Source organism: Eulemur rufifrons, chromosome 7 (assembly GCF_041146395.1).
Source record: "Eulemur rufifrons isolate Redbay chromosome 7, OSU_ERuf_1, whole genome shotgun sequence".
Classification (NCBI taxonomy): Eukaryota; Metazoa; Chordata; class Mammalia; order Primates; family Lemuridae; genus Eulemur; species Eulemur rufifrons.
Window position 1 is genome coordinate 114706133 of NC_090989.1, and position 16158 is coordinate 114722290.

The window sequence follows — 16158 nt, forward strand, 5'->3', positions numbered from 1 at the left end:
GGTGTAATAAATCTTGACAAAATAAGAAGGAAAAAAAAATCCCCTCTTCTCTTATAGTTGCTGACAGGCAAATGTAATTCTGTGTGATAAAACCGTCTCTACAGGTCTCAAAAAGTCACCCATGTTCACAGCAGTATTATTCACAATAGCCAAAACATGGAAGCAACCCAAGAGTTCATCTACAGATGAATGGATAAGCAAAATGTGGTATAGACATACAATAGAATATTGTTCAGCCTTAAAAAGGAAGGAAATTGTGACACATGCTACAACATGAATGAACCTTGAGGACATTATGCTAAATAAAATAAACCAGTCACAAAAAGAAATATTGTATAATTCTACTTATATGAGGTATCTAGAGTAGTTAAATTCATATAGATGGAAAGTGCAACAGAATGGTTGTCAGGGGATCAGTAGGGGAAATGGGGAATTATTGTGTAATGAGTATGGAGTGTCACTTTGGGAGAATGAAAAGAGTTCTGGAAAGGGATTGTGATGATAGTTGCACAGCAATATGATTGTACAACAAAATGAACGTACCACTTAACCGTGCACTTAAAAATGGTTAAGATGGTAAATGTTATGTGTATTTTACTGCAGTAAAAAATGTTTGTTTATTTTTTCCTCATGCTACCTTGACTAAGATATAATAAACATTTTTTTCAAAAATAAAATAAGCTGATGTCCAGGTCTCAAAAAAAAAAAAAAAAAATTCAAGAAGGAGAGACCTTACTGACTGTTCACAGATTTCATGAGAAACAGAGTTGAGTGCTTTGTTCACAGGATAGTGAGGAAACTATACTTAATGAAAAATGTATCCTAATGATTGATAAGACACTAAGATTGGAAAATTATGGAGACACGAGATTGTGAATATGTGAATCCCAGGCAGAGTCATTCATATAGTTTTAATCTATAGGTAGGGGTTCTTGGTTTTGAATAGGGGGATAACATGATAAAGCCAGAATTTCAGGAATATTAATCTGGAATTTATTACAGGGAAGAAATGTAGAATTAGGATGCCCAAGTTACTATAATTTCCCAGAAATGGCATGATTGGGCTTGACCTAAGCTTATGGCCATGGAATGCAAGTAAGGCACGGTTATTCTAAGGAAAAATTGAAAGAAGTATTGACAGACTTCAATTAGGTCAGAATTTGTATAATTTTTGCTACAGGGAAATAGAACTGAGTGAGAAATATAGTAATAAAAACATGAGTGAGAGGAGTCACAAGTAACCTACTAGGAAGAAATATTGATACCACAATTTTTGTCAGAGGCTTTGTATAAATGACATGGTAGTTTAAGTCTTTAAATTTTAATTTATGTAATGTAAAAAAGAGTAGTATGTTAATAATATTTCTTGTCTATTAATTGCAGATCTCTGCAATATGGAAATCAATTCATATATCAGTCAATGCCACGAATGTTATCACTATGGCTTGATTTTGGTGCAAAGGCATATGAATGGGAAAAAGGTATAACTCTTCATGTAAAAATTTTAAGGGATTAGGAAGAATTATAACTTTCATATAAAGTCAGATTTGGCTTGACAATCTAATTTACTAAAAGCTAGGAATGAATTTGATAATTAAGATGTTATAGTAGTGTAAGAAACTGTTAAAAAGGAAAGGAAAGACAAATCATAGACTTTTTAAGTAGTTGCAGTTCAGGGCCTGCAAGTTAAAATCTTTTAAACCAAATAATGTACCTTAAAAATTACAATGGTTAGTGAAAATTAATATCTCTTGGGTTTTTCAATGGCCCTAAATATTTTTCCTACTTGGACAGGGACAACTTTCTTTTCACAAATTAGCAAGTGGTCTAGCTTTGGGCATGGAAATAAAATATTTTAAAGGTGTTTTTAAAACAAAATTTTTCTTCTGTGAGATGAACTGATATACTGATTTTTTTCTTTACTGTTTTTTAAACTGATTTTTTTCCCCAGCTGGCCGCTCTGATCGTGTACAGATGAGAAATGATTTAGCTAAAATAAACAAAGTTATTGCAGAGCACACAAATCATTTAGCTCCATATCAATTTTTGACTGCTTTTTCACAATTGATCTCTCGAATTTGTCATTCTCATGATGAAGTTTTTGTTGTCTTGATGGAAATAATAGCCAAAGTATTTCTAGCCTATCCTCAACAAGCAATGTGGATGATGACAGCTGTGTCAAAGGTAATATATTAACTATCGTAGTGTCTTTTACCATTTTATATAAAATTGATTATTAATGTTAACATGTAGATACAAGTTCCAGGGTTTCACTCCTGTATTAGATTAGTAATTTTAAATATCTTTTACAAGAGAAATTATAGCATTATATTTCATTTTAATATTTGGAGATATTTAGCATACGAAATGAAGTAACTAGTATGTTTAAGATCAAAGAATTCAGCATATGCTTTCATTATGAATTGTAGTGCTTGGTGCAAAATGGTAACCTGTTTTTTTCCAAATGTTTTAATCCAAAGTACCTGAACTGTTAATAATAAAAAAACTTTATTGCATTATTAATAGGAATTTATAAGTTGGTCAATATATTTAATAAGTAAATATTTTAGAGAATTTAGAAAATACACACAGATGTAAAACAAAAATTAAAATTCAAAGCTTGTACCATTCATTAATATTTTAATTTTTATATGCATAGTTTCTAAGTGTATTTTAACACTAAAATTAGATTACATATACTTATAATTTCATGTTTTTCATTTGAGATTGTTGCCATGTTACTAAATATTCTTTGAAGACACAATTTTAGAAATTGTATAAAATTCTAAAATAGCCTTCTATAATTTATCTATTTAGTGGATCATTAAAGTTATTTCTGTTTTACTGCTGTTGTAAAAGATCTAGATATGTCTATATTTGTTCTTATTTCTGATTATTTCTTCAGGGTACATCATAAGAAGAGAATTCACCAAGTTATAGGATAGCAATATTTTTATTGCTCTTGGTTGCATTGCCAGATTGATTTCCAGAAAATTTATATCAATATAAATTCTTATTATGAATACTGAAGTTGATTTTTGTCAATCAAAAGTTTTGTTATCTTTCAAAAATCTTATATAAAATTGCATTTAACTCTTTTTTATGACAGTCTTCGTATCCCATGCGTGTGAACAGATGCAAGGAAATCCTAAATAAAGCTATACATATGAAAAAATCCTTAGAGAAGTTTGTCGGAGATGCAACTCGCTTAACAGATAAGCTTCTAGAATTGTGCAATAAACCGGTACTATCATAAATCTTCTTGCTTATCGACCAATGTTGGATAATTTTATATATATAAACATATATAATTTGAGCTAATTTTCTTTCGTATGATTAATTACAATTCTAATATATATCAAAATTTATTAAATTGTGTACTTTAAATATGTATGATTTGTCTTAATAAAGCAGTTTTTAAAATTTCTAACATAAGTCCCATATCCATCTTCCAAATATCCTCTATATTTCTAAAAGGTTTTTTTTTTTTTTTAAGAGATAGGATCGCACTCTGTCACCCAGACTAAAGTGGTGCGACACTGCAATCTCCAACTCTTGGGATCAAGTGATCTTCCTTCCTTAGCCTCCCAAGTAGCTAGGACTGTAGGCAAGCCACACCACCACACCTGGCTAATTTTTGGTAGAAACAGGGGTCTCGCCATGTTGCCCAGACTGATCTCGAACTCCTGGACTCACATGATCCTCCTGCCTCTGCCTCTCAAAGTGCTGGGATTACAGGCATGAGCCACTATGCCCAGCCTAAAAGTTCTTCTTAATGTGAATTAAGAAGAATTTTCTGAGAGTAGATTATCCATACTTATCAGAAATAATTTTCAGTTGAAGCTATGAAATAAGCCATAACACTAAGTATGTAAAATACTCAGTTTTTTAAAGTAGTCACTATGATTATATCATATCTTTAAACTTTTAGAACTCACATACATTAACGTACATTCATGATAGGAAAGAGGAATGGGGTTTTGATTTTCATTCTTTCAGTATACCTTTCAGTGTCTATGAGGGGACAAGCACTGTTCTATGGGAAGTAAAGATGAAGGAGAAATGTTCTCCTGCCGGAGGTACTCATAGTCCTATAGGGAACTAAGCAGATGATTATCATCTAGAGTAATAAGTACTCTTTTCAGTAGATTTGTGACTAAAGTAGAAACATGGTTACAGGAGTGACCTACACTGCACCTAAGGAACTGGAGAAAAAACACTGAAGAATGTGTAGGAAACGTAAAAGTAGAGGGTGGAAGTACTTATAAGGAGGGGGAGAGAGACTCCATAAGGTAAATAACTAGATTTTACTTGACAGATATTCAAAATCCATTAATTGTTTATAGGTTAAAAGTTACAGACTAACCTATATCTCACCTTTCTTTCATCAATAAAGATCTCAAAAGGGTGATCTGCATTGGCTATCTCCATTAATCCCATATGACCTATGATGTCCTTAAAAACACGTTAGGATGATGGACAACATTTATTTTACACTGGCACTGTTCTAAGTGCTTTACATGTGCTGATTTCTAATTGTTTATCAGAAACCTTTGTGGCAAGCTACACTTAGAAATGCAGAGTTTTGCGTATTTTTAAAGGTAATACAGTGCATGTACTTTGTATTAGATATCACACTGAAGGTAACCAGTTAGAGTATTCCATAATCAAGCACATAACTTCAGTGAAAATTTGATTTATAGAGGTCTTTGAATTTTCTAATGTCTGACAATAGATTGTAGGCCTCTACTATCTCCTTTAATCATTAAACAGTCCTATGATGTAGGTCCCATTATTGATGAGGTAAAAGACAGAGGTTAAAATAAGATGATTAAAAAATACTTAGAAATCTACAGACCATCAGGCCCGTGGAATTAAGATACTGTAAAAGTGAAATTTTTGTTTTGGTTGAAGTTGTGTTCTGTAATTCAAGGTAAACAAAGAAATTAAAATGTACTACTTTTTTTTTTTAGGTTGATGGAAATAGTTCCAAATTAAGTATGAGTATTCATTTTAAAATGCTTAAAAAGCTGGTAGAAGAATCAACGTTTAGTGAAATCCTCATTCCTTTGCAATCAGTCATGATACCTACTCTTCCATCAATTCCGGGTGCCCATGCTAACCATGATCCATTTCCTGGGCATTGGGCCTATATCGCAAGCTTTGATGATATGGTAAACTTCAGTTATATATGACTGTAACTATGATTTTAAATTTTAATTAAGTAAAAAACTTCAAATTAAGCTAAAATGTTTTTCTTAGAATTAAAATGAATTTTATTTGCAAAGAAAAAAAAGAATTGGAAATACAGAAAAGTAAAACTCCCTAGTACTGATGGTACAAAATTCAATGATAAGAATTTCAGTGACTGTAAAAAAAATCAGTGATTCGTATTCAGTCTAATATTTTGATTTGTCAGATGCTTATATAATTTTAGTATGACTATAATCTCTATTTTTTTCATAATTTTATATTTTCCTACTCTTTTGTCCTAAAAACAAATATTTTTCGGGAGGAGTGAAATTACTAAGAGCTTGATTTATTTATTTTTATTTTTTATTTTATTTATTTACTTTTTTTGAGACAAGGTCTCACTCTATTGACTGGGCTAGATTATAGTAGTGTCATCATTGCTCACTGCAAACTCAAACTCCTGGGCTCAAGTGATCCTCCTACCTCAGCCTCCCTAGTAGCTGAGGCTGCAGGTACATGCCACCATGCCCAGCTAATTTTTCTATTTTTTCTATTTTTTGTAGAGATGAGGTCTCTGTGTTGCTCAGGCTGGTCTTGAACTCCTGGGCTCAAGCAATCCTCCTGCCTCAGCCTCCCAAAGTGCTAGGATTAACAGGCATGAGCCACCACACCTGGCATGATTTTTTTTTTAAAGTATGAAATGTGCTATAAATATGTGACTGTTTCCAAGAAATAGTACTAGAGCACTTCTTCTAAGTAAGTACTTTTGAAAACTTTATTCCATTATTTCTATGACTCAAGACATTTGTTAACTACTTTCAGAGCCAGTTACCAAGCCATCTAATGAAATCATTCTTATTACTTATACTCATGCTTTGTTTTTAACTTACACAATATTATTTGCCTTATTTGCTCATCTTGTTAGGTAGACTTGATTTTGGAGGAGTTTCCTCTTTCAAAAATCAAATTACTTTCAACTGATAAACATTTCTTACCATTAAAAACATTGAAAAATAGTCTCAAGCTCTAAAGAAAGAGCCTAAAAAGATGTTTCAAAAATCTTTTAAATATTGTGACTGTTTTGAGGGAGACTGCCTAAATTTAAATGTGTAAGTACTTGTATTGCTGATGAAGTAATCTTTACTTCATAGCCATTCTTAATGGGTGAAAATGTGTCTTTGTTTATAGACAACTATTCTTTTGAAGATCATTTTAAGATAAAAGAAATTGTTAAAATACAAATTTACTACATAACAAAGGTTATTACATTCTTTTTATTTTGTTAATAACTCAATGTTTATGATATGTAGACATTCAAACAAAGAATTTTGGCCTTAATTTATATATAACTCATCATCTTTTAGGTGGAAATTCTTGCTTCTCTTCAAAAACCGAAGAAGATCTCTTTAAAAGGGTCAGATGGAAAGTTCTACATCATGATGTGTAAGCCAAAAGATGACCTGAGAAAGGATTGTAGACTAATGGAATTCAATTCCTTGATTAATAAGGTTTGGAGAGAGTTTGTTTTTGTTTTAGAATTACCATAATTACTATCAATGTGATATGGACATTTCAGTATGCAAATACCTCACTCTTAAAAAGAGAGAATGAAATGTACTTTTTCATTTTCACTTAAGTACTGTAATAAAATATATATAACATAAATTTTTCATTTAAGCATTTTTTAAATGTATAGTTCAATAGCATTAAGTACATTCACATTGTTGTACAAACATCACCACCATCCCTCTCCAGAATTTTTTCATCTTCCTAAATTGAAACTCCATGTCTGTTAAACAATTTCCCATTTCCCTTTCTGCCAAGCTCTGGCAACCATGTTTTACTTCTGTTTCCATGAATGTGACCACTCTACGTACCTCATAAAAGTGGAATCATGCAGTATTTATCCTTTTTTGACTGGCTTATTTCTCTTGGCATTATGCTTTTTTTGTTTTGTTTTTTCAGGGAGTACTGAATAAGTCAATTGGCATTATGTTTTCAAGGTTAATTTATTTTATGGCATGTGTCAGAATTTTCATCCATTTGAAGCCAAATAATATTCCATTGTATGTCTATACCATATTTTGCTTATCCATTCATCCTTTGATGGACATATGGGCTGCTTCTACCTTTTGACTATTGTGAATAATATTGCTATGGACATGGATTTACAAATATCTATTCAAGTTCCTACTTTCAGTCTTTTGGGTATATACCCAGAAGTAAAATTGTTAGTTTCATTTAATTTTTTAAAAATAAGATTACTTTTGTTATATTGAAAAAAATATATGACATGTTAATGATGGAAAATAGTTTCTATTTAATGATTAAGTTATCCATAATATACTTTTTCTATCAAATTTATTTAGATTTTGTGTTTTAGTGCTAGGAAAAAAAGGTTGGTTCTATTTTTTCAACTCATTGTTAAAAGGTAATCATTAGCATTTTTTTAGTTTGTTGGTAAGTACTTAGTTTCTAGCTCAAAGATGTTATGGTAAATCTCATTAAAGCCTTATTATAAATGTATGGTCTTATGTATCTTGAGTTATTATATAGGTAGGCATTTATAAATACATAGCATAATATGTTTTTTCCATTGGTAAACTTTTTTTTTTTTTTTTTTTTGAGTCAGGGTCTTGCTCTGTTGCCTGGGCCAGAGTGCAGTGGTGTCATCATAGCTCACTACGACCTCAAACTCCTGAGCTTAAGGAGTAGCTAGGACCACAGGCATGCACCACCCTGCCCAGCTAACTTTTATATTTTTTGTAGAGACAGGGTCTTGCCATGGTACTCACTCAGGCTGGTCCCAAACTCCTGGGCTCAAGTTATTCTCCCGCCTTGGCCTTCCAAAGTGCTAGGATTATAGACATGAGCCACTGCATCGAGGCTTCCGGTGGTAAAAATTGAACCATATTGTGGAAAGATGAAAATTTATTATTTTTGCACAAGCTTTTTATCATTCCCTTCCATCCCCTTCCCACATTTCAGAGTTACAGGCCTTTAGCATAGAAAAGATATAGCAGCAAGTTTGTTTTTTAAAAAAGAACAACTATACTTAGTTTAACCAAAAGTGATTTAAAAAGTAATACCACATTAAAAACCTATTTCAAAGACAATATGAAGAAGATTATTTTTTATTTAAGTATTGTTTGGTAAATTAGTACCTTAATCACTATTAAATCATTAGTATGTTCTTCCCAAAGCTCTTTGTATGTTTTTCTGGTTCAAGTATCAAATGCCCTGGTTTTAGTTTATAAATTTATCTTAATTGGCTTTCGGCTTTGTTACTTTGATTAAGGTATTTCATTACTGTTCCCTCTTATTAACATGGTCAAATTAAATGGCCTGATTGTTAAAAAGCATAGTCTCAAGTTTAAAATGTGTTTTTGCTCAGTGAAGTACTTTTGAATTGAACAGGTTTCAATTATAGATGTGTGCTTAGTTTGCTTACTTCATACAGTTCCAGCATTAATAATACTGTTTTTCTTTACCTAATATATCAGGATTAATCAGATGAGACCTGTAAAGCTTTCTTCTGCTAATGGATAGCCTTTGAAATGAGGCTGTAATAATTAAACTGCAAGAGTAAGAAATACATTTTGAGGATGTCATTGAACCCACACTCTTTGGTTCCTATGAGATAATAAAAAAGCAGTCTCTGTACCTAAGGACTTAATGTTTCAGTAATATCTGTAAAGCAATGGGAATAATAATATTTTGTCATTGTTAAATATACAGTTATAATATTTTAAACACAATATTCTTGTCACATTAATAGTGAATAAAAATTTAATTCATATTAATAGTGAATTAAAACAAGAGACTTACCATAGGCATTTTTAATGATTTGAAAATAGATTAGGGATACTGTCCCAGTAGTTTTCTTCTCTATCATTCAGAAGAATTATTCATTTATACCGCATATAAGCCTTCATTGACATTTTTTGCTATGAAATGAATAATGTTCAGATATCTTTGTTACAATGTTTAGAAATTTTGTATTCTATCCTATTTTTAAATTTATGTGTATTTTTTTAATAGTGCTTAAGAAAAGATGCAGAATCTCGTAGAAGAGAACTTCATATCCGAACATATGCAGTTATTCCACTGAATGATGAATGTGGGATTATTGAATGGGTGAACAACACTGCTGGTTTGAGACCTATTCTGACCAAATTGTATAAGGAAAAGGGTACTAAATTTAATTCTTAGGATATAATGATATAATATGGTATAATAGCTACTAACATATATGAGTATAATTGTTAATAACATATATCAGTATACATTTTCTTGACATAAGGTATAGTGAAATTTCTAGATTTTATATACAGAAGTGTTTAAGTGTTTTCCTTCCTTTCTTCCTCCTTGTGTTCTGATTTCTTCCCTACTTTCATCCCAAAAGGATTTTGAGGTAGCTTACAAAAATGTATGAATTGGTTAACAATACTGAAACTACTTTTTTGTATACAGTATTAGTCATTAACAAATAAGTATATTGCTGTGTATAATGAGAGCTTGTTTTCTCACTGTCAGAGAAAGAAAAGTACAGAGAGAATGCTAGAATGAAACCTGAAGTATTAGATTGAAATAAGAGGCATCCACTATCCAAACCTGGGATAATTTGAGCAACAAAATAAATGATAGTAATTGATTGTAAACCATGGAATAAAATAAATAAACATACTTCCATACTGATATAAACAGATAGTTGAATAAAGAAATAAATGGGGAAGTAGAACAGTTCTTCCTTACGGTAGAATTGCAGTGAATAAATATAGAAAGGCTGATGGAAATAGAAAAATCACCAATTAGCAAACATTACAGTAATAATTATTACAGGAAATGATTATCAGTGAATGCTAAAATTAATAGGCAAAAGTATGAGAAACAGGTTTTTTGCAAAGTCTCAAAATATCTCCCTATAAGATACTTCATCAGTTATAAAGGGAAAACATAGTAACTTTACAGTAGAGAAACAAAAATATAACTGGTCAAGACTCTTTAAAAAAAGTCAAAGTAATGAAAGAGAAAGAAAGACAGAAATTTCCCAGATTTGATGACATTAAGGAGACATGACAACTGACAGGATCCTGGACTGGATCCTGGCCCAGAAAAAATATGCTAGTGGGACAATTGATGAAATTTGAATAAGATCTGAAGATTAGTTAATAATACAGCAACAATAAGAATTTCCTGATTTAAATAATTGTCTATGGCTATGAAAAATATGAACATTAAGGAAAGCTGGATTAAGAATATATATGAACTTTGTATCATTTATGCAACTTTTTGTAAGCCTAAAATTATTTCAAAACAAAGTGTTTAAAAATGCATATGATGTAATACATTAAAAATAAATAGATCATGTTATTAGAGTGAAGTAGAAAATAAGTGTATTAGTCTCCTGGGGCTGCCATATCAAAGTACTATAAATAGAGTGGTTTTAAACCATAGAAATTTATTGTCTCTCAGTTCTGAAGGCTAGAAGTCCAAAATCAAGGTGTCAGTAAGGACCACGATCTTTCTGAAGGCTCATGTTCCTTGCCTTTCTCTTAGATTCTAGTGTTCATTAGCTTGTAGATAAATCACACCACTCTGCCTCCATCTTTACATAACATTCTTCCTATGTTTCTGTGTCTCTATTTTCTCTTCTAAGGACACTAGTCAGTCGTTGGATTATTGAATTAAGGGCCCACCTTAATGACCTTATCTTAACCTGATTACATCTGTAAAGATCCTATTTCCAAATAAGATCACATACACAGGTACCAAGGGTTAGGACTTGAGTATATTTTTTGAGGGATACAGTTCAATCCATAACATTAAGTAATACTAATAAATTAATATATTATGTATATTGTGCTAAGTATGTCATATACATTATTTTATTTGTTAATGTTAACATGCCTAATTATCCCTATTTTATGGACAGTGCCAATGAAATTATGTAACTTGTCCAAGTTCATATGACTAATATGTTGCAGAACTGAAACTCAAACACACTTGAGTCAGATTTCAAGGAACTTGTTGACTTTGCTGAAGTTTTAGTTTTTGCTATTGGATATTTTAAAAAATATTTTTCTTTGATAATTTTTTAAAAATACATATATATATTTCATCTTATGAACATAGTTGAACTCTATAACATTTGATGCTGAAAACCTCAAATCATAAGTTTGTTCATAAAACAACTTCTACTTCTCCTTATCATTTGTATTCTATAGGATTAGTTTAAGAATCAGTTATACTATGAATTGTATAGGCTAACCTTCACATAAAGTAAATTATTTCAGAGCATCAGTGTAGGTTTCTTAATAATGGCTCAATTTGGACCTGTACTACATCTTAATTAACAGAGAGATCATTATAATTTTTTTTTTTTTTTTGAGACAAGGTCTTACTCTGTTGCCCAGGCCAGAGTGCTGTGGCATTATCACAGCTCACTATATCCTCGAACTCCTGGGCTCAAGCAATCCTCCTGCCTTAGCCTCCTACGTAGCTGGGACTACAGGTGCACACCACCACGCCCGGCTAATTTTTCTAATTTTTACAGGGACAGGATCTCTCTATGTTGCCCAGGCTGGTCTTGAACTCCTGGCCTCAAGCGATCCTCCCATGTTGGCTTCCCAAAGTGGTAGGATTATAGGTGTGAGCCACCCATACCTGGCCATCACTATAATTTTAGTCAAGGTTGCAGCATTTTCACAATTCCAGGGACACCATTCACGTTAGATGTATTCTGAGTCATATATTCTGGAATTATTTGATTCCACAACATTGGGTTTAGTTGACATTAATTTTCATCAATAAGAGGCTTAACTTTAGATACGTACAGGGATCCCTCAGTATAAGCGGGGGGATTGGTTCCGGAACACTGTGTATACCAAAATCCAAGCATACTCAAATCCCATAGTTGGCCCTGCCGAACCCATGTTTATGAAAAGTCAGCCCTCCTCTGTGGGAACAGGTTTTGTATCCTACCTTTTCCATCCACGTTTGGTTGAAAAAAATCTACATGTAAGTGGACCCACACAGTTCAAACTTGTGTTGTTCAAGGGTGAGCTGTATTTAGGGAAGATAATGAAGTTTATTGTTTTATTATACTATCAGAAGTAGGTTTATGTATGCACAATTGAAAATATATTCTTGTTTTTGAATAACAATTGGATTTAAAAGATGTTTCCTGTCTTATCCTAACAAAAAAAGTTTGCTCTTTTTTCTCATTTGGCTTGTGTGATTAATGGAAATCACTGTGCCTTGCAGGAGTATATATGACAGGAAAGGAACTCCGGCAGTGTATGCTACCAAAGACAGCAGCTTTGTCTGAAAAACTCAAAGTATTCCAAGAATTTCTCCTCCCCAGGCATCCTCCTGTTTTTCATGAGTGGTTTCTGAGAACATTCCCTGATCCTACATCATGGTAAATTGCCAAGAATATAATACATTGTTATGGTTGGAATGTTTATTTTTAATATTTTAGACTTATGTTGCCTCATAGGACATAAAGATATTTGATAGACATTTTATTTTCTTTAGGTACAGTAGCAGATCAGCATACTGCCGTTCCACCGCAGTAATGTCAATGGTTGGTTATATCTTGGGGCTTGGAGATCGTCATGGTGAAAACATTCTCTTTGATTCTTTGACTGGTGAATGTGTACATGTGGATTTCAACTGTCTTTTCAATAAGGTATGTGATGTGACTTACTCTAGTTAATTGTATGTTTTCTCCCCAATTTCCTTTCCTCAACAATTATTCTTCCTATACATATCTACTGGTAGCAGTTATACTCAGAGTTGAGTCATATTGACAGTTTGTTGACTAGTTTTCATCAGTGGATCACAAAGTAAAACAACTTAGGGTAGAGGGAACTTAGAAGGGTGATACAGTAAAACTAGCACTGAACTTGAAATCCAAAAGCATAGGTTTAAGTTCTGACTCAATTAGTTATTAGTTATGTGAACATGGGCAGATCAGTTCATCTTACTGAGACATAGTTTTAGAGAGACAGAGTAGTTTAATATGATGGTTTCCAAATCTGGCAGTATACCACAATTGTCTAAGGTTTAAAAAAAAAAAATACAGATACCTAGGAAACATCCCAGGAGATTCAGATTCTATAAGGCCGGAGTGGGGCCTGGGAATAAATTTAGGCAATTGTACTCATTTATAAGGCCCCCCCACAATTTTCCAATGTTATTATCCTGTAGGGGAGAGTGGTAGGTTAGCCCACTATTTTCTTCATCCCCACCTTCTATGGATTGCCTTGTGCTATCACAGGAAACCAAGAAAGGTCATAGACCCAACTGAGAACAAATCAGATACAAAACCACTGGTATAGATCCAATCATACAAGAGAGGAATTTGGGATAACTAGAGAAATGAAAGATCCCTAGGAAAGGCAGGTTAGAGAAAGGCAGAAAATGAACAACTGGAATTCACTGTATGACATGTTTCATTTCCTGTCTGAAGGGATGTAAGCATCTAACGCTTGGCTGTTTCTTTTCAAAATCTTCCTGTTTTAAAGCGAAAGTCTTAAAGAAAAAAAGAAAAATATTAGAATACTTGTATTTTATATTATTCAAGAAAGATATTAAGGAAGTTAATATGAGACTAAATATTGAATTTATAATATTTCTTTATATTATTAACTATACTAAATTCAATGAAACATAAGTCCATCCATCTTCTAGATCTTATCCAAGATCAAGTTGTATTATAGTTTCAGCACCCCAAAAGCAAAGGCAGAGTTCTATGGTTATTTCATGATATAAGCCTCTAATGTAGTTACAAACATAAATATTTTGAAGGTATTTTTGCTCTTTGATAAAAGAGTCTAAACATGAAGTTCTAAACTCTTTAAGTAAAAATTTTAAAATCTTAACATCATTACCTTGTAATAAAATGCATTGTTTTTAAGGGAGAAACCTTTGAAGTTCCAGAAATTGTACCATTTCGCCTAACTCACAATATGGTTAATGGAATGGGTCCTATGGGAACAGAGGGTCTTTTTCGAAGAGCATGCGAAGTTACAATGAGGCTGATGCGAGATCAGAGAGAGCCTTTAATGAGGTAATCATGTATACTTTGTAAATAATTTAACAGTAACTTTGATTGTAATTATTGGTCCCTAATTATGTTTTCTTTATATTGAAACCACTTTGCACTGGCTAAAGTAGATTTTTTTACATAATAGCTCTATAAATATATAATTTATGTACCATAAATTCATCCCTTTAAAAGTATACACTTCAGTAGTTTACAGTACATTCACAGGATTGTGCGACCATTATCATTATCTAATTTTAAAACATTTTCATCACCCCAAAAAGAAATTCCATGGGCATTAGTAGTCACTCCTGATCCCTTCCCCCTCTCCACCTCCCTACTTCCAACCATTACCTTGCAACCACTAATCTACTTTCTATCTCTATGGATTTGCCTATTCTGGACATTTCATATAAATGGCATGACGCAATAATGTGCCTTTTTGTGTCTTTCTTCTTTCACTTAGCATAGTGTTTTTAAGGTTCGTCATGTATCGGTACTTCATTATTTTTTATTGCCAAATATTCTATTGTATGAATAGACCACATTTTATCTATTCATCAGTTAATAGACATTTAGATTGTTTCACCTTTTGTCTGTTATGATTAGTGTGACCGTGAACATTGTACATAAGTTTTATGTGGATATATGTTTTCAGTTCTCTTGTGTATACCTAGGAGTGTATTGCTAGGTCATATGTTAACTCTAAGCTTAACACTTTGAGGAACTTTCAAATTAATTTCCAAAGCAGTTGTAATACTTCATAATCCCACTAGTAATGTATGTGGATTCCAATTTCTCTACATCTTTACCAACACAGATTTTTGTCTGTAATTTTTATTTTACCCATCCTAGTGAGTGTGAAGTGGTATTTCATTGTGGTTTTAATATGCATTTCCCTAATGACCAATACCAGTGATGTTAAGCATCTTTTCATGTGCTTATTAGCCATTTGTATACCTTCTTTGGACCAATAATTATTGAAAGCCTTACCCCTACCCGAACCCTGAGCCCCTACCCCACCCGAGATGGTCTGATGCTGTAGCCCTATAGCCCAGGCTGAAGTGCAATGGCGCAATCATAACTCACTGCAGCCTCAAACTCCTGGGCTCAAGCAATCTTTCCACCTCAGCCTCCCAAGTAGCTAGGACTACCCCATGCCTGTCTTTGCCCATTTTTGCCCATTTTTAATTGGCTTATTTGTCTTCTTATGCTTGAATTGTAAGAGTTTTTTACACATTCTAGGTACAGACCTTTATGAGATGTGTGATTTGCAAATATTTTCTTCCATCTTTGGATTGTCTTTTCACTTTCTTTGCTTATAGCCTTTGAAGCATAAAAGTTTTTAATTTTGATGAAGTCCAATCTATCTGTTTTTTTCTTCTGGTTATTTTTGGTGCTTTTGGTGTCATATCTGATAAACTATTGCCTAATCCAAAATCATGAAGATTTATACCTATGTTTTCTTCTAAGCATTTTATAGTTTTAGCTCATCTATTAGATCTTTGATCTATTTTCAATTATTTTGTATATATGGTATAAAGTAGGGGTCCATATGCATTCTTTTACATGTGCATATCCATTTTTCCCAGTACCATTTTTTGAAAAGAGTATTCCCCTCGTGGCCCCCCGCCCACCACTTACTTATCTTGACATTTTTGTTGAAAATGGTCAGTTGATTTTCAACAGTTCTATTCCATTGATCTATAGGTTTAACTTTATACCAGCAACATTGTCTTGATTATTATAGCTTTGTAGTAAGTTTTGAAATCATAAAGTGTGAGTACTGCAACTTTGTTTTTTTCCCCCAAGATCATTGGCTATTATGGGTTCCTTGCATTTTAATATGAATTTTAAGATCAGCGTGTCAATTTCTGCAAAAGTCAGCTTGGAATTTGATAGGAATAACACTG

The 16158-nt window shown here is 32.5% G+C and overlaps 1 protein-coding gene across 2 annotated transcripts in view; it reads left to right on the forward strand.

Annotated features, from left to right (window-relative positions):
* Positions 1–16158, forward strand: part of ATR (ATR serine/threonine kinase) — a 115874-nt gene that overhangs the window by 96118 nt on the left and 3598 nt on the right. For both annotated transcript variants that reach the window (XM_069473139.1, XM_069473140.1), the window contains 9 exons: positions 1384–1481; positions 1952–2184; positions 3110–3244; positions 4974–5174; positions 6558–6701; positions 9235–9385; positions 12460–12616; positions 12733–12886; positions 14118–14269. In XM_069473139.1, coding sequence (XP_069329240.1) covers positions 1384–1481; positions 1952–2184; positions 3110–3244; positions 4974–5174; positions 6558–6701; positions 9235–9385; positions 12460–12616; positions 12733–12886; positions 14118–14269 — 1425 coding nt within the window. The remainder of the gene's footprint in view (positions 1–1383; positions 1482–1951; positions 2185–3109; positions 3245–4973; positions 5175–6557; positions 6702–9234; positions 9386–12459; positions 12617–12732; positions 12887–14117; positions 14270–16158) is intronic.